At 38.9% G+C, this 24,126-nt stretch overlaps 2 protein-coding genes across 3 annotated transcripts in view; one reads left to right on the top strand and one right to left on the bottom strand.

The window, feature by feature from the left end:
* Positions 1-8,586, top strand: part of LMBR1 (limb development membrane protein 1) — a 79,636-nt gene extending 71,050 nt beyond the window's left edge. For both annotated transcript variants that reach the window (XM_065666804.1, XM_065666805.1), the window contains one exon: positions 1,071-8,586. In XM_065666804.1, the coding sequence (XP_065522876.1) occupies positions 1,071-1,153 (83 nt within the window). In that variant the 3' untranslated portion in view covers positions 1,154-8,586. The remainder of the gene's footprint in view (positions 1-1,070) is intronic.
* A 3,352-nt stretch (positions 8,587-11,938) lies between these two features.
* Positions 11,939-22,988, bottom strand: RNF32 (ring finger protein 32). Its single transcript, XM_065669116.1, is given in 10 exon segments — positions 11,939-12,004; positions 13,458-13,700; positions 14,571-14,698; positions 14,782-14,833; positions 14,835-14,906; positions 15,299-15,331; positions 17,054-17,196; positions 21,541-21,545; positions 21,925-22,190; positions 22,971-22,988. Coding segments are annotated over 10 exon segments (1,026 nt in total).
* Positions 22,989-24,126: the final 1,138 nt, after the last annotated feature.

Genomic DNA, 24,126 nt, shown 5'->3' on the forward strand with positions numbered 1-24,126 from the left:
TTTTTGACACAAACTGGGTTTGTGTTCAATGCTGTGCGTAACAAACAGTGTCTATTAAAAAATGTCACATGGAATTCAAAGAATGAGAACCAAAATTTGTGTGCTTATTTCTCCTACATATTGGGAACTGTGATGCTGAGGGTTAGAGGTTGGGGGAATGTCATGGCTAATTATTGGAAGTTAACATCCCACTGCAGGCCTGTGACCAAAAGAGTTCATGTAATATTGGGATTTACAAGTAATACAGTAATGAGGAGTTTTGTTTTGAGTAGTGCAGTCAATTTTGGAATTCCAGTGTTGCAAGAAACTTAGCTTGGTACATTATCGTACTTCATCAAGACATTCTGTATGGTCTGTGCTAAATGAATAAGAAGCTCTTTCCATTTTTGATCCTTAGTGACTTGATAGGAGACTTCAGAGAGAAACCATAGCAAGCAAGGAAGGACTGACATTATGCCTCTTGTAAATAAAATATGGCTGAATGTACCATCTTTCCCCACATTCCTCCAAAAAAAGGGCAGTTTAACTACTTTCCTGAGGCAGGATGGGAGTCCTTAATTAGCACTTGTAGTAGAGAATGATGCAATAAGAGCAAATGGCTGGAAATAGAGATAAAACAAATTGGTAATAATGTAGGGCTAAAAATATTATTCTACATATAAACAGTTTGGAGAAATGATGAGGTCATCACCAGTGATCTGAAGATCAGTGGACGCGTTTCAGAAAGCAGCTATACTTTAAAAGAAATATTCTTAGGTAATTATGTTGTTCTTTGTAAATTGACAGAGTAAAATATTGCAAGTCTTTCTCAGTTCTGAACATCAGATTTAAGCAATGTGAAGTTAGGCCTCTCTCCCTTCCATGCTGGTCCGTTGTGATGGACTTTTTTCACTTAAAATGGAACTGAGGGCATATCCCAGAAGTAATTCTTACCAGAGCTATAATCTGTTCTGGTCTTTAGCAAAGGTCCTTATCACAAAGTAGAATTTGGTTTGTATACATTCTTCTGAATACCTGTCTGCATGAAACATGGGAGAATCAGTTTTTTCTCCTTGTGCAATGTTTTGCAGGATTAGATAAACTTCATCTATCAAATAATCCAAGAGACTCGGAGACAAAGCCATCTGCAAATGGGCATCAGAAAACACTGTGATTAACAATCGCCTGCAATCAACAAAGCTGAAAACATCAACCTCATGGCATTCCTGTCATCTCATCAGTATTTTTATATTGATTTTTATTTGTTGATAATTTGGGTCCAACCTAAGTCTCATTTTTTGTTGCTGTGTGCTTCTGAGAAAGTTAGGTATATCAGATTCTTCTCTTTCCAGTGAACTTTTGGTCTGCTTGTTTATTTCCTGGTAAGTTAATGTAGGAGGTGCCTTGAAGACTGGAAGCTGAAGAGAATAATTCATTCCTTTTTATTTGTTGAAAGTCTCACATCTTTAGAACAAACCTGCTACCATTTGAATGCATAGTACCTCCTGTGTTATACAGACACAGCTATAGCAAATAACTCTGGGACTTGGTAAAAAAAAAAAGCAGCAAAAAGGGTACACTTCGAGCCCACTATGACCCTTACTGGAAATGTAAACTACCTGGAGTAGGTATCCTTGGCAGTAGATAAACAGTTCCACTAAGAACATGTTAAAAATAGCAGTAATGTGTAGAGATCACAGTCCTTTCATGCTGGTTACAGCAGGCTGTTCACAGCCGAATGTCACGGAGCTTTCTTGGAAGGCCAGTGTTTTCAGCTTTCTGTTCTTAGCTAGAAACACCAGGTTGCTTTACTGGTAGTCAGACAATGTCTAAAGTACAAGATGACAATTAACTTCAGTGTTAAATCTGAGCCAAGTATGCTTTGTAAAAAGCTGTGTAGACCCCCTGTCACAGCTCTTACAGTTCTGTAAGCTATCATGCCAGGGAGGTCACTTCCCTACCAAGTACATCCCTGTAAAATTGTTTATGAACTACTGTTGTATAAGCAGTACTTGTAATCAATGCAAGTAGCACAGGCCTAGGAGGCTGCAGTTGCAGTTTTTTACAGTCTTCTTTCATTTGAAGTAAATTATTTCTCTGAATTTATACTATAGTTACCAGGATTTCTGTTCAGTGGTGTAATCCAGTATCTTTCAGTAGCCTGTTTTTTTTAATGTACACATGAACGTGTATATAGGCCTGTATGTGTAGATATCGTAAATTAAATTCTAAACTTCTGGAGATGGCATAGGTGGCTTGGTAAGTAAAACTTGTGTGTTTAATCTTGGTAGTTGAATTTCTGCAGTGTCACAGTTTAACTGCTCAGAGGTCTTAGATTCAGGCCTTAGATTCAGGGTGGCGTTGGTGGGTGGTTACATCCCTTTTCTTAGCATTACTGCAGCCTTAGGAATTCCTCAAGCAGCTCATCATAAAGAAAAAAGCTCACCAACCAAAATGCAAATAAGCATCCAAAATCTGGTTACACTTTTGTCCTGCTCTGCCACAGGTTATCTTCAAACAGGTTGGAATGGGGACACCTTCAGTGTAGCAAGTCAGATACCCTTCCTGTTGATTTCCCGTTTCCGTAAAACAAGTATGTCTGTAGCCTGAGGTCTTACACATGATGAGGCGGTGATGACTAGCTCTCCAGTGTGGTTCCGAAATAAGATCAACCTTGTGTCAGAAACCCTTTGGCTGTTTGCCTGAGATGACTGCTCTGGGCTGTAGAACTTACTGCTGAGTGTGTGAATGTGAGCTTTTCTTTTTTTTTTTTATTCTCTAGAGTGCTTAAAAAATCAAGCTCCAGTGTACATGAGGATTTCTCATTTTTGCAGCTGCCTTTTCTGACTCATACTGGGGCACAATGTAAATATTTCTGTAGTAAATATGATGCTAGAGAGTTATTTTTTTGTGTGTGTGATTAGTATAAATTCAAGGCTTATCAAACTGACTATTGATGTGTTGTACTGAGTCTTGGAAGACAAAGTAAAACTGCTTGATTTCATTAAGATTAACAAGCATCTTTTCTGTTGTTTGAGTTTAATGCTGACATTTTAGCGAGGAATCTTTATCTGAGTCGAAGTTCTGCAACTAAGAACAGGGAGCTGTAATTAAAAGTTGTTTTAAAACGTGTTTACATTTAAAATATTGGGAGGTCTATTTTTTAGGGGCATCATTCAGGTATCCTCAGAGCTTGTAGCCTTACGTATTAGCATTATAGTTAAAAATAACTGAAATGTATCCACTTGTCCATGCAAGGGATTGTGTGACCGAAATTGTCCTTGTGTCTTACCAGGGCTGGTGAATTGTGGTGTGTGAGGCTAGTTAGCATTATTAAAACATTTCTATGACAACTTTTAAGACAGTTATATAAATACAGTCTGTGAAACTGAAGAAATGAATTTAAGGAATAAATTTAGGGAGTGTGAACCCGCATAAGTCTTGCTCTTTGTGCTTTTGGAGAGATGTTTGTCCTGGCATCAGTGACCCAAGAACACAGGAAAAGATGAGATTGAGGTATGTGTGGTTTCTGAAAGTGAGTTGGGCAGTTACTTAGAGCAGAGACAGTTCCTGCTGAGAAACACACAAGTTCAGGCAAGAATGCAAAACTCTCTTTCAAAACAAACATTACAACCTTGCCTTTCCACCCCTTCTGCTGGTTTCTGCAATAGTAGAGATGCGTGGGTTAAGGCTATGTTAGTAAAGATTACACTGAAACCTGAAGGGTGGTTTAGATGCTGTGTGGTTTCAAGTAATTCAGAAATACCCTGTGCAGCTACTGACAGTGTTTTGTTTTAAAACCAGCTGTTCATATTGTGACACTGTCCACATTAAAATACGCCTTCTGCCTGGAAAAATGGCATGCTTATGCACAGCTTCTTTACAGATAAAATGGCTACAAATATACTACGTGTAAGATACAGATCACTGTATACTTTTCACAGAAGCATATGGTCACTTAAATACAAGCAACTGGTAATTCATTAATGGATATTGACGATACATTCCTAGTATTTTGACTCATGTAGAGTCAGGTGGTCTATACCTTCAAGGTATATACAGCTGATCTTAGTAACATTAACATCTGCCTCACTTCTTATGAGGCAAAAAGTACATGAATGCTTCCATCTTCAACTAGATAACCACACAAGACCAAAAAATAGATGTAAACTAAGTGTTTTAAGTTAGCCATTTCTTGGCTTTATTCTGTGTTGGTAGCACAATATTAAACGCAGTGGCAGAACTCTAATAGTGTGGGATTTCTAAGCATAAAGCACACATGCTTATCACTTTAAGCTAAAAAATTATAGTATTGGTTACTGTACAAGTAACAGGTTTTGCAGTCATAGGAAGCTTTGTTTACTGTCTGTAATGTGGTGTTTATCTTTGGCTGTGTTCCTCTGGTACCTTTTACCCTGTTGACTCTTTTAGTGTGATAGAAATTAAAGGATTTGATAAGTTGCTTTCCTTGTCTGGTTCCAAAGTACCACCTGAAGTACTGCAGAGGGATAGCTATGTGCTGTGGTCTGGTCCAGTCCATGCAGACAGGGCTTGTGCAGCCCTGTGCTCGATGGGATGAGCACAAGAGAATGCTGAGGAGTGCCTCTTCTCTAGTCTGTCACCAGAAGTGATGAGAGCGAAGGGGCTGCAGCCCTCACGTCCCACCAGATCTCTACTGCTTGCTTGTATAGCTTTGCAGCAGCTTCATGTGTGCCCACTGCTGTGTAGTAAAGGCAAGATGGCCCTTCTCTTAAAAGAATCTGCAATCTAAATTAGAAAGGAATAAGGTAGAAACAAAGAACAATTGGCATCTTCATGCCTGTGACTTTCCTTGAATTTTTAAGAATGTTGTTGGTTATATTCCTTTCTTTTATCCTCCCCTTCCAGAAGTGGGATGGGCTCAGGTGCTGTACATATATACAGTAACTGAGCCTTATGCTCAGTGGACTAGCATCTCTCATTTTGAAACACCAAATCCAGGAAGACAGTTAAATCCTTTTGCTTTCACATACATTCTAATTTTTAAAATAGCAATTTTTAAAATCTCGGTGAAGTCACTGGAGCAGAAACAATACACTAAGGCCATGTTAATAACCTCTTTAAAAGGAAATGGGCTTAGTTTTGTTAAAAAAAAAATCATTGATGTGATCCTTAAAGGCTTTAAGGAAGTAAAATCCCCTGCCCTCTGGTGTTAGTGGGGTTTTGTGCCTTTTTTTTAGTGTCTTTTAGTGCTGACTTCAGACAATATTCCATACACTAACTTCCCTCCCCAGCCCATATATTTTAGGAGCTTGAAATCTTGAGCTCTTGAATATTGGATTTACTATTGGTAACTGGCAAGTTGTTTCAGTCGCATTAAGAGCTTTTGAACTTTACAAAAATGCTGCTTTGGAATTCATCCCATTCAGGGAGAGCAGTCTAATCCACTGGCCCTCACCCAGGTGGTGATAACCTCTGCTTCCTTTTTCTGCCTTGCCCAGCACTCTTACTTCTGGCAACTGGTCTCTGACATTGTCGTAAGAAGTTGCGATGCTCCTTCTCTGTTCAGGGTGTGAGGACATCCATCCCGTGGCTTGTCCATCTGCCACATGCGGGTCTAGCTGCTGAATTGGGTTACTTTGGGGATTACAGGCTCCCAGGATTTCCAAGTGGTAGACGTGCATGTGCTTGAACATTTTGCTTTCAGCTCATTTTTGCTGGGACTGAGAAGTCATTCCAGACTTTCTGGGTGTACATTTCTGTGCAGGCCATTTAGGGGAGAGATGTGAAGGGGCAAATGAGATGGAACTCATTCGTATAGACAGTCTTTTTTCCACTCTTTTTATAGTCAAGCTTTACAATTCCATTAAAAATACACTTAAAATCCTTAAGTTCATGAAATTCAGTAGCTGATGACTTTTCCTCAACCTGGCCCTAATTCTTGAGGACGTCTAACATCTTTGCTTGCTTTTCTCTTTTATGTGTTCAAGTCATTCAGTGTGTTATTTGGTGGCTTTGATGTTAAGAGCAGGTCTTGATCTAGACAAAACATGAAATACCAGACCAAGAAGAATTTACATAGATCTGATGTAGGATGTGTGAGAAGACCACTTAAAGTGAGAAGCTTTTTTGAAATGTTTCACAATTGAAGCACCCAAACCTCTTCTTTCCAAGAGAAAGAAGACACGTATCACTAAGATAGGAAAATTAATTCTGTGTTCTCTAAAATGCCAGTAATTCACTAACACCAAAAAGAACTTCATAGATTCTTAAAATCTATTCTGTGATTCAGAGTGCAGCAGCATCCTTGACTTTATAGAAGCCTGTGAACTTTTGAGAATAGCTCTGTCTTGGCAGCAGAGAACCTGAGGATGCTTGCTAGTTTTGTGTTAGTTACCACATTTTTCTAAGTAACTTATTCAGTTGCATTTATTTCTTATTGTTTGTTTGTTTTGTTTAAATATACATAACATTAAATGTTCTAACAAATGCAGGAGGTGACTTCAAGCAGTCAAAAGGATAGCATCAGGAATATCCTGTGAATGTTGACAATCCTGACCTGCCTAATTCTAAGCTATTTAAAAGCTGTGTCTATATGAAGGTTTTACATCAGCATAGAAATTAGGAAATCTCAGTTCTTTAAGGCTTGACGAGGTACTGGTGAGATACCTGACTGCTCCTTTGTACCTAATGAGCACTTTGGAATACTGCTTCTACGTTGCTTCTAAATGTTTGTTGTGCATTAACCTCAAGTGTTGGTGTTGCTTCCACCCCCCATTCCATTGTTTATAGTCAGTATCACTGGATGAAGCTCCTTTAATGAATAGGGCTTTGTTTTGCATTCCTTGTGTCTTCCATAGATACCAGCTACTGAAGTATAGGGGCATTTGCTTGGATTTTAATGTATTTCTTTTCCCACAGAGTCCATACAGAGACATTCCTTAGTTAGAAATGTTCTTCCATGATGAAAACGTTAGTATTTATTCATTTGTACTTGATCTCTTTTTTACCACTAGATTTCACTAAAACAATCCTGTCATTAGAGTGGGTTTTCTAACAAGTTACCAACAGCTCATCTAAGTTTGAATTAGGAGGGAGATGAAAACGGTTTAGTCATTGCACATACGTATGTGCTTTTAATCTTCAGTAGTGCAAGGCAACCAGCCTAGTTCTCAGTGAGAGTGTAATGTGCTAGTACTGCCTATGTGAGTCTGTATGATGGCCGTTACTCTGGAGCCGTTCTGTGGACCTGCTCCTCAGCTACCTTCCTTGTACTTTGGAAGGACTACAGCTCTTGACATGCCTTGGTGCCTTGCTTGGCTGGAGGTGGAGACACAATGTTCTGGTGTGTCAGCAGCATGTAACTCTCATGTTTTAATCAAGGTCAGACTTTGCATGGTGCTGAGGTAAGATGTGACTCTCTTCACGTTTTCTGTACCTTTTGTATTTCACCTGTGCTTGAGCGTAATTTGGGCATCTCTTTCCATAAAACGATTATTCAGAAGAGAGGAGCAATGGCCATACCTTCATGGTGAATTCTGTGCATGCGTTTCACAGAGAAAATTAACTGATGCGTGACTTCCGTTTTCCCCTTAACCATAAGTTTCCCAGTCTGAGCTGAAACACTTAGAATCACAAAATCTGTGCGAGTAACTTTTTCTCCTTCCTGGCTTTATGTAACAAAGTTGATCCACTTCTGATCTTTAAAAAATAGGTTTCAAAGTATTTTTGTCTTATTTGGCCTGACTTGTGTTAAAAATGAATGGATAGAAAATGAAGGTATTCTTTCGTCATGGATATGAAATCTTCAAGTTTATGAAATGCATGCTTGTGCACAAAAACTATGGCTAGATTTCCTTTACTTCTTGGTGGGGTTAGGAACCCAGTGCTGCATTACCTAAGCAGAAAATGCGTCTTGCTGTTGTCTTCAGGAAGCTTTGTGTCTCAAAATTCCCACCAAGGAGACTGAATGCTCTGAGTGCTGCTGGCCATCTCATTACATGGGATCAACTCCGCACAGATTTGGGTAGTGTGACCCTGATGATACAGCTCTGGACTGGTGTGTCTGTGGGTGTTGCTGCTGCTGTAGTAACAGCAGCAGGGATCTCCTGTCCTGCACTTCCAGGTTTTTCACAGCACAGTGACTGGTTAAGATTTCAGTTTACAAAAAAAAGAACACAGCTACACACAATGTCGATGCATATGAGGCTGTCAGCGCTTCGCTCTTGGTCTGATTTGCACTTAAGACTTTTGGTCTTGAGCAGCTCATGTTTCTTTCAGGTGGATGTATCTTTGACCAAGGGAAAATACAGCTGAAAATTTACACTTTTGGTGTTACTTTAATCAGAACAATTTCCTGTGGACATACCTTTCCCCCACCAAACCCTTCCCGCTTTCTTTTAGGTCATCCCAGCATATGTCTTAATCATGTTCTCAGTTGTGGATACTTTGCTCTGTTACAAACCAAACAAAAATACTCACCGCGTTCACCAGGTTGAATGTTTTGTGAAAAGCAGTGGTAATATGTTGTATTTTTTTTTCCTTTGTTTGAAGTGTTACACTGAATGTTTGGTAGGAAGATTATTATGGTTTTTTTACTGTTTTCAATAAAGTGTGATTCATAGTGGAGTTCCGCTTCTCTTTATTTTAAGCAATGAAAAAAACATAATCCCTGCGGCATTCTCAATTGTCCTCTCTATAGTTGGTGTGAATAAGTTGCTTTACTTGCTGTTTCCCCCAGTTTGCTTATACAAGAGGATGCTGATTAAGTCATGTGTAAGTCATTTGCAGTAGCTCAGTAGTTTGACTGAAAGGCAATTTTTAGATACTAAAATCTGACCACTGTGGTTCCTAAACTATTTGAAAATTAACAGCTTCAGACTTCCATTCCATGAGAGAAGGGAACTGGAGAATGTCCAATCTGCTCAGCTGCACAGGGCCAGGTATACCTAGGCAGATGTTCCAATTTGCAGCTGGTATCCAGGGCTGATTTAGAGGTTAAAAGTGTCAGGTCTCCACTGATGGGCCATTATCCTTCAGAGAAATCACAAATTGGAAAACCAGGGGGTCTGCTGTGGGCTTTGTTAAAGACACAATAACCAGTGAGAGAAGAGGCATTTTGGATGTTGTCCTTGGTGTAGACTTAGTGACCTACAGCCTTAAATATGTTTCTGCGCATTGCACATAGGCCTGAGCAATCTGGTCACTGTATTTGAAGATGTTCCTACCAGTGCTCAGCAAAATAAGTCCCTAAAAGCAGTACATGCTTTTCTAAACTTAATCATCTCCTTGAGTGCAATCCCAACTCACTGTGACCGCTTTATCTCATTGCTACCACAGTATCAGAAAGTTCTGTAGGGCATCACACAAGTCTTGTACTTACCTTTGACTCTGCTTGTAAGAGCTTTCAGCAGTTTTAAGAACATTTCAACACCTGTACCACAACTATGCCATGTGAGCCTTTCTCTCCATGCATTTCGTGAGTAAAAACCTGGCAGGAAAACAGGGAGCTGTCTTTTCAGGGAAGGTGGGGTGGCAAGTGGGAGGTGAGGTGGCAAAAGTGGTGTTGCCAAGGTCAAGCAGCCTGATGGTACCTGAAGGCTTTCCTGTTGTTTCATTTCAGGGTTTTTTTTTGGTAGTCTTTCTCTACCAGGACATGTGCTTCATAGCATGTGTCAGAATATTCAAAGGGAACTTTTCTAGACCTAATGGAATCAGGAAAACCCCCACAAAAACTCTCTGAAAAGGTCATTAATGTTATGAGATTGCATTAAACTTTGAGTTTCCTAAATTTACTTTTAAAACTATATAATGCTCAGCAGGGTTTTTTTGTTTGGTTCATTTTTTTAAATTATATCAATATAATGTGCAACTATGAAGGTGCCTTCCATTGGAACCCATACTGTTTCTCAGTATTTTAGAGACAAAACATTTGAAGCAGCCAGGTAATAGTGAAAACCATCACATAAGGCAAGTCGCTTGCTGCTTAATGTTAGATTTGATCCAGTGTGTTCTCTTAATTTTGGTCTGATTCACTGCTGAGACCTAATATGACTTGCTGTATTTCCGGATGATCCCTAACACAAGAATATATTGAAAGGCTGTATCCAATTGTCAGTACAAATCAGATTTAGTTGCCTCGTTAGTTAATGTTGATGTGCAACATAAAAAGGAAGAACAAAAGAATTCCCCTCAGCTGCCCTGTACAGTGCATTTAAATAACAACGTGACAGGAAAAGCAATAGCCCCTTCTGTGTTCTGGGAGAGAATTCCTTGTCCAGCAAGGAGCCAGATGGGTCATCTTGTGCTCCCCTCATGACTGTTCACTGACAAGAAGGAAAAAAGCCTGATTCTATGCCATGCAAACATGCACGCTGACCTTCAGTGGTATGGGTAAAACAAAAAACAAACAAACAAGCATCCCACTGCAGGCCTCCTTCAATATTTACACTTTGTCTTCTCCAAACAATCCCAAATGATGACACTGTGGGCTTCCCGAATAAGACATGAAATACTAAGGCACTGCACTTTAATGAGTTTATGCCTTTAGTATGTGATTATGTATTTAATTAAGCACTTACAGTCCTAGTGAGTTTTATCTAAATGTTGTTTCCTAGATTCTAGAACTGCATCCCCTCCACACTGTAATTTCAGCTGCTCTTACTGATTTGATTTTAAAATCTGACTTCAGGAATAACAGGGTAAGATAACACCTAAACCTTACAAAGTCATGGTTTCTGTTCAACATCCAGTAAAGGCTGGTCTGTTTAAAACCACTTTTATTCCTGATTTATGCTTGGTCTTCATTTATATTGGTATCATACTTTGACAGGCCTGAAGTGTTTTCATCAGAAAGCTAGGGAGATGCAATAGTGAACTAGAGCAGCCGTAATGATGCTTTCCATAGCCTCTCAGGACTCAAAATTTGAGGAAAATCAACCATGTTTTAATCCTGCCCTTATCAAGGATCTATTTCTGTGAATGCGAGAGCAAGGCAGGCAGGATGTGGTGAGTTCAGGAGCAGGCCTGTCTTGTGAGCTGTACCATGACTAAGCAGGCTGCTGAGGACACTTAACCCCCAGGGAGGTATGAGAGCTGGGGGCAGAGAGGGGCTAGGATTGTGTTAAGCAAGCAGTGCCTCCTTTCTGCTTCCGCAGCTTGCTCCTTTTTCCCTCAGCAGGGAGAAGCCCTCAGTTTCCTCACTGAGCTTGCACTTGTGCGTCTCTTCCCCATTTCACTAAGTAAGCTTCAAAAGTCCTCTCAGGAGCCTCCTCGAGCAGAAACTATAAAAATAAAGAGAGGAAACCTCTCCTCCTGCCAGAGACTGCGATCTATTAAGTTCCCCTGCTGCTAAGATACTATCTGCTTTGAGCTACTCCTGTATTTCTGCCGTGTGACCTGGCCCAACCCGTATCCATCAATCAGCAAATAACATTTAAGGTTGGGAAGAAAAAAACCAGTGTAACTGAAATTTAACCCCAGATTTTTGTTAACTGGCAAATAAATGCGAGCTATCAACACGGACAGAAAGGAAATAAGCGTTTTGTATAACTTGTTAACGTGTTGTAGGATTTAAATATTAAATCCTGCTGTGTTTTAATGAATAACACCGAAAAACCTTTTTCCCCCCTAGAACAACTGAAACTGATTAATTGAATTTATTTCCTGATCCAGCCTCCCTGTGTATTTTATGTTTGTCTCTTCTTAAAACTCGAACAGAACAGCACAAACTGAATGTTTGAAATGCTCTATCGGTTTGCAAGACTACATCAGTCATCTGTACAGCAGCACAAGACTATGATAAAATAAAACGATGAAACAAAGCACCGAGGTGAACTTTGTCCACAGGGAAGCCTTTTTAAGAGATCCAGTGTCAGCAAATTGCTTACTAATGTGTTGACTTATGGCAACCCTCAAAAGTAAAATGAAAAGGCTGGAATTTACAGCATATCAATGAATCAGTTGATAAGCTTTTACTGGTTTAATATCCTCCTGGTTTTGCTGCTTGGAGCCACTTCAAGTTAGCAACAGAATGTTTACCATCTCCCTGTGATAAAGGAAGTCAAACGACTAAACAAATTCCAGGACCATTATACTGTTTGGTGAGATTTAAATTAAAATCGTTGGGAGAAATCATGTGGAGGGGGAGGAAGAAGCTGAAGTCAACTGCATCATTTCACAGTGACTCCCCTCGCTGCCTAAACAATGGCAAGATTTTCAGCAAAGCTGGAGATAATGTAATGCATTTGAAAAGATTTAATTGCACCAATAAAAGACTATACCGCAATTAAATGACATACAGAAGTGACATTTATAGGTAAGATCAAAGAAACTCACTACCTAACATGCTGAAGCAACACCCTGCTTTCTGTGTATAGCAGTGCTAAAAAGTAGCCTACTTCGGTTTCAGTGACCTTTCTTATCTCCTTTGATCTAGATTATTAAAAAATTTAATGATAGCTGTAATAAGGGCTACTGTAGCACCCTGAAACAAGTCGAAAATGTGTCCTAATAGCGCTAATACTTCAGGCTTTATTTTTTATTTTGTGATATTTAAGTGTATGAAACTTGACATTTAACCTTTGTGATCCTTCCAGAGGAGGCAGGGTTATTAAATCTTAGATTTGGGGGTTTTTCCTCAATGGCGATGCCATTTGGTTATGCTAATGTTTAGGGAGTGACATTTTAAAAGCACAGAACAAGTCTGAGAGGCAAAATTTAGTTTCGAAAAGCTTTTTAGCATCTGGAAATGGATAGCTCCCTGTGGAAAATTTCCTTCGTGTTTTCATTAGCCAACACTTAAAAGTGTAAGAGCAAAAGCGGGAAATGTCATCTGCAATTCCCACTTCAAAGCCACTAAGGAAAACAGTATATAGCCTTCAATCATAGTTGGCACTGAATTCATTTGAACCTGCTAATCCATATAAGAAGACTTTATGCATTTATTTTTAATAAAAGGTGAAAAAGTAGTGCCCATTTTGTTCCCTGGAAAATCCCAAAGCGTTACCTATGAGAATGATTCCCTACTGCTGTGGACTGTATATGGAAACTGCGTTAAATGAAGACCTACCTATAATCACATGATGAAATGTGGGCAGTCTGTCAGGCTGTTTCTCCCTAAGACAGGTATCTAACCCGGGGGCCTTAAAAGGTACCCCATTGAGGTAGCTTGGCAGACTGCTGCTGTAGCCAGCTGAAGTTCAGTAAGTTTGGTGATAGAAATTTCAACAGCTTTCTGTATATTTAGAACCCTTCAACTTCCCCTTACTGAGACCTGTTTATAGCCAAGCACACTGTCTTGAGCCCACAGAAAACACCACCTCCCTGGAGAAGAAATGTACGGCTGCTTCCCCAGTCTTCCATGCAGAAAAATCTAAGTGTTTCTATTATTGGTTCTCATGATGCTACTTGAGGACAGTCACAATCCACCCAAGGATTCAGTTCTTCCAACCTGAAGTGTTTGAGCACTTTCAAGCGTAACATTACCTTTCTTCAGTTACCTCCCCATTCATTTTCTCTGTTACAGGGAAGGACTTTGCATTGATGACAAAGGTAGTATAGGAACCAGCATTCTGTCTCAGTGATACGACTGAGAACAGTATTTCCTTTCTCTCCCCTGCCACCATCACCACACAAGTGGAACAGCGGTACTGGTTTTGTTGCAACACCTCTAGGGTATCAATCTCACTGTCATATGTAACTGCGTAACGTAACAAGAGAGGCTGTTTGTCTCCAAAGCTCTCCTCCAACAGAATACAACCAAGTAAGCATGAGAAATAATGACAGTAACAAGTCTTTTTGTGCACGCACTCTTCTGTTTAACTAAAGCACTGATATGAAAAAAACCCCACAACTAAACAACTGATTTAAGTACTGTTCTAAGCCTACTGCTGACTTAGCTTGCAGCTTGGGTAAGAGTAATTTCCTGGTTGCACACACTAGCTACACTGCAATGGCTCTTCTGTATGGCTTTGTTAATCTCTGCTAACCGGGCTGTCTGCTAATCTGGGCTGGAAGACAACTTCCCACACTCCCTGAGGGACCCTTTGGTGATTGCTGAGGATGTCAGAGCAGTTTTTGTTACTGAAGAGCAGAGCTGGGCTGGGGGAAGACTGGAAGTTGCAAAGAAGGACTTTGAAGTTGCACAGGGATTCTGCAGCAGCTGTGTGCTTAAAGGCAAGCAGGGTCACTGCAAAATGCTTGCACCTGATTTAGTTTCCATTTATATGGGGTCAGGACCTTAATTCATTACAGTCGGACTCGTACCTGAGAAGTTAGAGAAGGGCAAAGTTATGGGATGGAAATATCCAGTTCAGTGTCCAGTGAGAGGACAGTTAAAAGAAGTTGTGATTATGCATTTATTTGTTTCTCCCCTTACTACACCCCCTTCATATAATTCTATAGAGAAAGAGGTTACTGTGATTTATCAGAAAGAGAAGGGAAATAAGGAACCTCACACACAACCTAGGCAAAAGTCAGACCTTAAAATTAAGTATTTAAATTATTTTCTTTCTACATTGTAAAGAAGATGAGGAAGTAAATTAAAGAGCTGATATTCAGGAGTTTTGATTTAAGGCTGCCTGAATCAGAGCAAAGGGGGAAATGCAACATACCTTTCTCTCAAAGAATTGCTTTCTTAATTTTCTATCTTTAGGAGGCACTGTTTCTTTCAACTATTTTCGGTTTTTAGACTTTTTGCACTACATTCGTTCTCTTTAGTTTCTTATTAAAGCTTTAAAACCTTTGGAACAGTATATAAAAATAAGTATCGTCCAGTGACAGCACCTGTAGAAGAAGTAAGGCTTACTTCTTAAGGGTTCTTACAGTGTGCCCCATCATGTATTTCTCTGGTCTGATACTGCTCTTTCCTACACAAGAGAAGGACAAGACTTTTTACCTGTAAATTTTTCAAAGGCTTTCAGGCATGCCCGTTAAAATAAGTGCAACCACTTACAATATGTACAAGCAGGAGAGATTACAGAATGTGAAAAGAGTTCATCCGTCAATCCATGAACGCTCTGCAAGAGGTGTATTTTTGTAATTAAAGTGTTAAGAGAATATTGGGAGTTTCCCTATATTTACATGAAATTTCATGAATTAAACAATCCCCAATTAGTTTACGAATGTATCCCTCAGTCACAAACAGCGTTTTCCCATATGGTTTTAAAAAAGGCGATAACATGAAATACAGTGCTTTGTCATAAAGTAGCCTTACGTTATATTTCTTGCCATGAAAATATGGAATCAAACTTCTTAAGATGATTGCATTTAAGGTATTGACTTAAGTAGTTTAAACAGTCATGTATTATGTGCTCAAATGGTTACACAGAAGTGTACTCACCTTATGGAATACATGGTAACATGAAAGCAGCACCTGTATTTCAAAGGAAAAAAACCCAACCAAACCTGACTTTAAACCATTCTAACAGCTGAAAAGTAAGAAATGCTGACAAGAAGATTGCTGACTGCCTGAAAGGTCATCCGTTTCTATCTTTTACTACTGCAGTCTTTCCAGTGAAGATAAAAGTAGTCTTCTATAGAAGTTACTTAATAAATTACATCTTAAACTAGTATGTGAATTTTGTGTTAACAACACACGATGTGCAGAAAACAAGAAGTGCCAACTGCTACTGACTGGAGAAGATTATAAAACAAGTACTTCAGATGAAAGTGAATTAATTTTTCCCCTTTTCCCCACAGAGACGTTAAATTTCAAGAAGTGATATACATCAAATGCAGCGTTTCACACGTACAAAAAAACCCAAACCAAAACACAAAAAACAAAAGAGAAAGTATGTTCACAGGCTACAAGAAAACTTCACCTTTATCTGACCCAAATTCCCACCAAATGCTGATGATCTCCATCCTGACAAAAGATACAGAGTTGGACAAAAAAGGCAGTTGGCTCTTAGAGGAAGGAAAAACTGGGAAAGGAGTGAAAACCAGAACAAGTAGCGTGTACTATTGAGCTGGCAAACACAAAAGGATTAATGGCTAGCAGCCAGCTGAAGGGAAAGCTTTCAGATACAGTGGCTTTTTTTCCCTTGAGGGAGGAAAGCTAACGAAACACTGTGGACAAAAAGAATTCCAGAGGCATTTCCCTTTTTGTGCCAAATCTAAAGTAACCTTTTTAATGAGTGCTGTCTTTTGCTCTCTCTTGTCAAGCTTTAGGCTTTCAGGGTAGCCAGAAACTGGCAGAATGGTCTTTTGCCAGATCTATCCCACCTGTCTGTGGACAATTGTACACCTTCAGTTGATGTAAAAGGAAACAAAAGCTCTGTATTTAAGGTTATTAAAAGAGCTTGATTCACATCACAAACTTGGCTGTAAAATGTCTTCAGGAAAAATTAAAAGGGACAACAGGAAGAAAAAAAAAACCAGCCTAAAATGCACTGTGGAAAGAAACTTGCAGGCGGTTGGGATAACTCTTCTAATTACCATCATCACCTCTCTGAAGCAGAACTCCGGTCAGTCACTTGTCCCTTTGGCTTAATATTTTCAAGATGACAGATGAGAGAATCTAATGAAGTGTGATGTCTTTATGCTTATGCTACACACATGCGTCAAATAAAGCCAACAAGGTAAAATACAGGCGTTTCTTTGGATAACCTAAGAAACTGACTGACTGGTATTAAGAGTACACATACTTCCATTTGCCAAAAAAAAAAAAAAAAAGCTATTGAACTAAACTGTAATTAACAGAACTTGTGAGAAAACAAAATGTATCTTAAAATGTACAGTTAGTAGGTATTTACCAGTCTGATGAATGAAGGCTGGGATCATATCTAACAAGAGTTTAAATGAAGCAGAAAATAGCCTATGCCTGCTAAGCAAGAACAGATAAAAAGGCTGATTACCTTCTCCTGTACTGTCATAATTTCAGAGGTGAACACTACCAACCTTTCTCTACCGTGTCATGTCCAAAATACTTTCAGAGTTGGCCATTGATAGCTGGGTCCGGGCTATAAAATGACAGCTGGTGTCTTACAGTACAATCTTTCTTTCCTTTCTTCTTCCAGCTTTAGCAGTAACACTGGAAAAAAGAGTTTTAAAATACAGTTGTATAGTCCACACAATTATACAGTCATACGTGTACCTGAGGTTGAAGTGCTAATTCTTCCCTGCATATTGCACAAGGTTGTATGGAGTCTCTGTGCTGTATGGATCACTGCTTTATTTTTACCCATTTTTCAGCAGTTAGTGGCAAGGAAGAAGGCTCAACCAGACCTAATTTCTGAGCTGTAGACAATAACAGCAACAAATTGCTGCATAAAACCCAGATGCAGACAATGGGTTTTCTTCATATGAAAGTCATTGATGATGCACTTACTTAAAAATACTTTATACAGATACTTCATATAAATCTATTATCAGACAAACCCCTAGCAGGCGACATACTTACTAATTAGCCAGTCAGTAATTGTCAGAACCCTTTTACATGCAGGATTTATGCAGGAATTTTTTTAAATGTAAACTTTCATTTGCCAAGTAATTTGAATTTATTTTAACCCCTTTTCACACCCATTAAGATGGGGGTTATTAACTAGATAATGTAGCAATGCACAATAAAATAATTTCAGATCATTGGTGTATACCAAATCTGTTAATTTGTGAAGGTTTCTTCAACACTGCATTTGTCGTGTTCTTAAAATAGAAATAAAAATAAGTAAATTGATAGAATAAAAACTGTTGTTGGTGCAAAATCCTCAAGTGTAATGAGACTGTGATGGGTACAAAAGAAATAAAGATCATAAAGAAACGAAGAGATGGTCACAAGACACCAGTGACAGTGTCACTGTGATAGCTGAACTTGTCGATATTGGATAACTGTCAGGTGCCTTGCTGCGTGTCCTGGAGACTTCATAGCAGCCTTCCAGTATCGAAAGGGGGCCTACAAGGATGTCAAGGAGGATGTCTTAACGTCCTTTTCAACCCAAATCATTCTATGATTCTAGGAAACCTCTGCCTTCTTAACGAAGGAACCAGTGAAAACACAATACACAAATGGCAGATAAATCCAGTGTCAGTATCTCAGTAGTAAAAGAGTATGCTAGGAGGTACAGCAAAGAATAGATCTTTGTCATCTTTGAAGACCAGAGGAAGCAGCTTGTGTGGACTGACCAAAGCCAGTGGGGTGTGTCCAACGTATGTGTAAAAACCCAACAACATGAGTCCATGATGAGGCCTCTGTAGTATTTGCTCGAACAAGAAAGGAAGAGGGACATGCAATAATTAGAACACAAGCTGATGACACCTAGCTGAGAGTTTTAGTTCTAAATGGAAAGAATCAACTCTTTCATTCGTACAAAAATCTTTGCATAAACCAGACATTAATAAGTAGCACGTATTTGTTCTGTATAAGGTTTCAAACACTCATCGGACCACTTGTGTATCCAAACCTATTACACCAGTTAGTCATCAAGAGAAAAGTAATCCCAGCAAACCAAAGACTGGGATTTTGGTGATTCCCTTACTGAAGTATCTCATTATTCTAGGACAGGACTTGTTAATTTTCAAGACAAAAATTCTACTCCTGGGCTCATCCATCTGCAGATGTGTATCGTTAATCATTTAAAATTTGCACAAAACTGGTTTTGATCTTTTTAAAGAACTTCTGTGACGTACTAAAGGAATTATAAAGAATATTTTCTTCCCTTAAGTGAACTACCTGCCTTTACCTACTTCCTTGTGAGGTCATGACATCCTTCAAGCATAAATCAATTTAATTCCACACCTTACAACAACAGGATGGCTTTGAGATTTCAAGCTGGGTCAGTTTCTGCTTTTGGAACAATGTGGAAAGTGCTTTTTCTACATATGATTTGGTTCACATAGATCCCACCTTGTTGCTGTTGCTACTCTTGTAAAGGTATCAAGTCAAAGGTAAGCAGTTCATGTAAGCCTAAATATCAATAGAACATTTGAATCAATGAATGCTGTAGATTACATCCATGGTCATATATGCATTTTCTCAGGGTCACACGCTTACAGTTCCTGGACTACTCAATACCAGACATAAATGCAGCATCTCCACACGTGCGGGGACTCACAGCTCTGCCTGCAGGCTATGGGCTAGAAATCAAACCATTCTGTGTCAAGCAGCGAAGTGCATACATATGTGTTTACAGCATTGTAATTTCAGAACATAAAATATATACCTTATTAACGTAAAATAGCATTGTCTATCAATTTTGGTGTGGTAAAATGCTTTTATCTGGCCCTTTTGATGATAAAATATGGTATGAGCTTAAGAAATATATACAGGATCCTGCAAAATTTTTAGAGTTTAAAAACTACTTCAGAATGTGTATTTCGCTTAAAGCTTATGCATGCATTGCTGAAACTGGTATCTGAGTAACAAGGAAGTTTTCCTAAGCAGGAGTGCTTTCCCTCTTAACCATTTAACTCTTGAAGAGCATATATTGCACAGATCAGTGTTTCTGCCACAAAAGTAGAATCAAATTATAAAATACATGATACAACTTTCAGTAAAATAATATATGAAGTTTCATCTGACAGTAATACCTGGGGGTATCGGTGAATGAGTAAGGAAACAAGATCCCGAACTGATAGTCCAACATACACAAAGACCAAGCAATGGTCTTTATGAAAATCTGGTTACACAGGGAACAAGATAGCAAACCAGTCACAGCATGAAAGACAGTATCACAACATAAAAAGTGCCTAGCCTTGATTTTCTTCCAAGTACTGTGGTCAAAGACTGTTTTAAGGAAGACAATGAGATGGCTTTGTGGAAAGCCTTTTGTATGCCCCCAGGGTAAGAAAAAATGCTTATTTAAAACTTTCACAAATGGATGATTAAAGCTGCCAAATAGGAAGAGATTGGCGGCAAAACTTAACTTCTAAATAATATAAACCAGATGGGATATTTGTGAGGGACAGGTTATACAGGTGTTTAGAAGGAAAGCTTTTACACAACATAGTTGATGAAGTAAAACTGGCAGCAGGACACACAAGAAGGGATATGTGGTTGAAGCAAAAGGCTCTACAAAGATATTCTCAAAGCAGCACTTTGAATAAATACAAGCCATGAAAGCCTACATTTATAACCGCTCAAGACATCCAAGAGTTTTCATCCTTATGCATCAAGTTTACAAGCGCAACCCTTTTACTGAACACACCCGTTTACAACCCAGTTATCTATCCTAAAATGAACATTAGCAAAGTGATCACGCACATTAATCATTAAACTGTTATTATTGGATTTTAGGACTCAAGTCCTAAATTGAGAAAAATGCAATGGTAGTGGCCTGTGAGATTTTGATTACCCACAAACTTGGGAAGAAAAGGTCACATTAAATTACATTTTCAAAGCTGTTTCACAGCTGTAAATTTTAAGCCACACAATTCTTCCTAAGAACAGAAAGCTTGACACAAGCCTTTAAAAGAGTGTGCGACCATAGGTGAAAATACTAATAAGCAAAACCCAGAAACAACTGCAATTTTACAAAGTCTTTCAGCACATTCTTTCAAATCACTTGCACAAGCATTCATAGGGGACAGTTCAGTCAATGAGTCGATGCCATGATTGAAAGAGAAAATCCTTCTCATGGTTGCAGAGAACATGCTTACACTTGGGCTGCGTTGTTTCACCACAGTCTTTAGCTCCCATAATCACTCATTATTTATATTTGTGTTAACCTCAGTACCTGCTGTTTCCCCCCCACTATCCTCTTTTCTTTCAAATTCCTCTTCCAAACAAACCAAAGAAATAAACCTCCCATCTTTAAGACTATAACCGTGTAAACATAGTAATAATCACCTTTGTCCTATCACTTGTTACACTCACTTCTTGTGTATTATCTTCGGTTACCCTCTTAACCTTCAGCTCATTACAAATGGCAGATGCTTGTGCTTGTATGGAGCCTCATTGATTCACATGGTTCTCTTTAGAGCTGCGACCACTGTGACAGTTACTATAGCAAAGGCAACATGATTCAGAGAGGCCTATAAGGGCATTATTATGGTAAAGAATAAATAAACTTTCATCGTCATTAATAATTGTTTTATTATGCTTGAAACTGCGAACTGTGAAGATGGGAGGTCCTTTAAGAAATGCCTAAACAAGACAAATGAAAAGATGGAAGCAAAATGTTCATGGCAAAGATACTATAGAAACCTTTAGAAAAGGGAAATACGGGGCTGAAACTGATTGATGAGGAGCACATTTGGACTCCTGGTCTGTAAAGATGCTCCCTAGCTTTGTTTTTTTTTAAGCAATATTGTGTGTTGCTGCTGTACAACTGTATTACGCTATTTAAAAGTGAGTTTTCTCACCAGGCATCATTCCAAGCCCTCACATCTGTGACTTTTATCTTGTTGCATGTTTGCTTCTAAATTTGAAAAAGGTATTTAACTACAGGTGTTAATTCTTCCCGGGTTTAGCCCCAGGACCATTGTAAAAACAAACCTTTTTAACTTTGAGTAAAGGTGGGTATATAGTAACAAAGAATATATTTAATGCAGCACTAGTAAATGTCTTTTTACTGAATACGGAATAAACTAAACCATTTCGAATAGACGTAAACCCCCCCCAATATTAAAACATTCCACCAAATAAACACAACCTGAAAAATCACTAATATTTGCTTGAGAATATGAGGTAAAGAAAGTTATGACACTCAAACATATTAAAACAAGTGTAAAAACTTTCCCCTCTTAAAGAATTCTTCTTCATCAAGACACAGTAGCTTCTTCAGTTTCACCTTCATTGTCACAAGAGTAATATTCTTTAGTACATTTCAGATATGAAAAGACATGCTCAAGCCACTGAAGGGCAATTCTGTTGTTTACCTGGCCTAAATTGCTGAATTTAGACAAATCTGGAAACAAGATTTTATACTGTTTAGCATTAAATTATCTTCTTGAACAGAAAGCATAGTCTATTTTAATTCATTTTAAATAAGAACAAAAATTCACAAATCAGGATGTAATTGTTTATCTAACGTTAGCTGTGGAGGACTGGGATCAAGAGCATGCATTCCTTTATCTGCATCTTCCTTGGTTTTGTGGCCAGTACTCTTTTTTCTTAGTCCTGCATCTACTATTTCTCTGACCATTTCTTCGTTCACAGGTTTGTAAATGTTCTTGGTATTCCCTGTGCTTGACTTAAAAGGTTCTGCTAATGAAAGATCCTAGAGCTGATGACTGCATATGATGAGATCCTGCAGAGCAACTGCAGAAACTGTTGTCTTTTGTTTGGAGGAGCGGCCCTAAAAGGAAAAAAACCACAAATGTGAGTAATTATTGTTATAAATTATTAAAAACCATATATAATATACTAAATTAAAAGAAACTCTGCTCTTAGCCAATATTTTTGCCTTGTGAAAAACTTTTATGCACATGCATCTCCCATACTTGAAGCCTAATGTACAATTACCATAATATGAATTTTAAGATTGATGTTTGACACATCCTAGATTTAACTTATAAAAAGTCAAATGAAATCTTTGATTTCTCATTTATATCAAATAAAATAGCAGCATTTTTTAATTACCGAGCTTATAATTATTATATGCAATAAACTCATTATGGACTATAAAAGTTTGGCATGCCCGAACACATTTTTACTTCAATATAACTAGCAACAATCCCAAAGGCTAACCTTGCCTTCCAGAACACTGAACATAAACAAGAGCATATTATTTTTATACAGGGAATAGGCTTATCTACCTATTCCTCCATTTTTCCCCACCCTTCTGCCTTATTTTAAAAGATGTGAAATCGTACCTTATAATACCATGATGCTCCATTGATAATCTTTAGCGGATTTTAGGTGAGTAGCATGGTTCTACAAACAGACATGTATAAGAACTTGAATAATATTTCTCAACAGAAGCAACCTCATCAATAACAGAAGAGAACCCTACAATTTCACTCATTTTCTCCTCGGCCTACCATGGGAGACAGCTTAGCTTGTACTCCAGGCACAGCAATTAACTCTGGATCCATAAAGCACCAACTGTGCCCTTCTCTTGGCAGCCTCATCTCACCTCCAGTGCACTGCTCATAACGTACACAGAGTGGCTTCAAAATGAATGTCAGTAATCATGAATTCCAAACTGATCCGAGGCAAAAATATGGCTGTAGCAATAAACCTCATTGAACTGTTCTGCCAGATCAGTTTATTGTAGACAAGGAAGCCTGTGATACATAGAGCAAGGAGGATGTAAGCAACCGCTTTGCAGCTGAAGCTGCTCTGCTGTGATCTCCACATCCTCACTGGTACAGCTGGAAGCCCTGTGGTGTGGGTTGGTAATAGAGAGGGAGCTGTGGTGGCAGACACCCTTCAATGCCGGCTGTGGCAATCAAGAGCCACTACCTACAACCCTGCTCTTTACCCGTGTGTAGCTGTTCCTGGTGGCTTTAAATTTTAAGGAAAGCTACATTGCTGCTATTTTGGGTGACCTCTGGTTTTTGGCAACTCTGTATAAAAAAAGCATAATGATAATTCTATAGGAAGAGAACAGATGAGCGGTATCTATAAGGATCAAACCAAAGATCTGTGTCACCTAGTGTCCCATCTCTGTCCATGGCAAAAGCAGATGGTTCAGGAACACTGTAAGACCAGGGTTAGTATACAGTGACAGCTCATTTAGGGAATTCCCAGGCTTCAGAGCAAGGCTTTATGAGCAGAAGCACTGCCCTTGTTTTTAATAACCACGGATGTGTTTCCTTAAGATCCAGAACTGTGCAAAGGTACTTTTAGCCCCGAGTAGGAGTGTAGCTTCCTTTGGCTATTTTCCTGGTTATTCTCATTTGGCGGCCCTTTAGTTCCTGAGAGGAGGACAGGTACAGATGCTGCCTCAGGTCCAGGTGTACCATTTCTTTAATCTTCTGGGTGTAAATAGTTGTCAGAGTCCTTCTCAGCTGCTGCTGACTTGAGAGATCTGTTTTCTCGCGGAACGGACATTTTCCAAGCAAAAGCAGTGAGGCTGTCCTGAGAGTGGTTCTTCAAGCAGCATATAAATGGAGTGATTAATCCACTGGATGCATTTCTTCTCTGTAATTATAAGCAATTACTTTAAAGTCAAATCTGCAAATGAGGATACCTCTGTGTACTGTAGGGAAAGATGTAAAAAGCAACTGAAGTGGCTATCTTTAAAACGACATTAAATCACCAATTCTTTCGAAGGACAGGAATAAAAG

Source organism: Lathamus discolor, chromosome 2, assembly GCF_037157495.1.
Source record: "Lathamus discolor isolate bLatDis1 chromosome 2, bLatDis1.hap1, whole genome shotgun sequence".
NCBI classification, from domain to species: domain Eukaryota; kingdom Metazoa; phylum Chordata; class Aves; order Psittaciformes; family Psittacidae; genus Lathamus; species Lathamus discolor.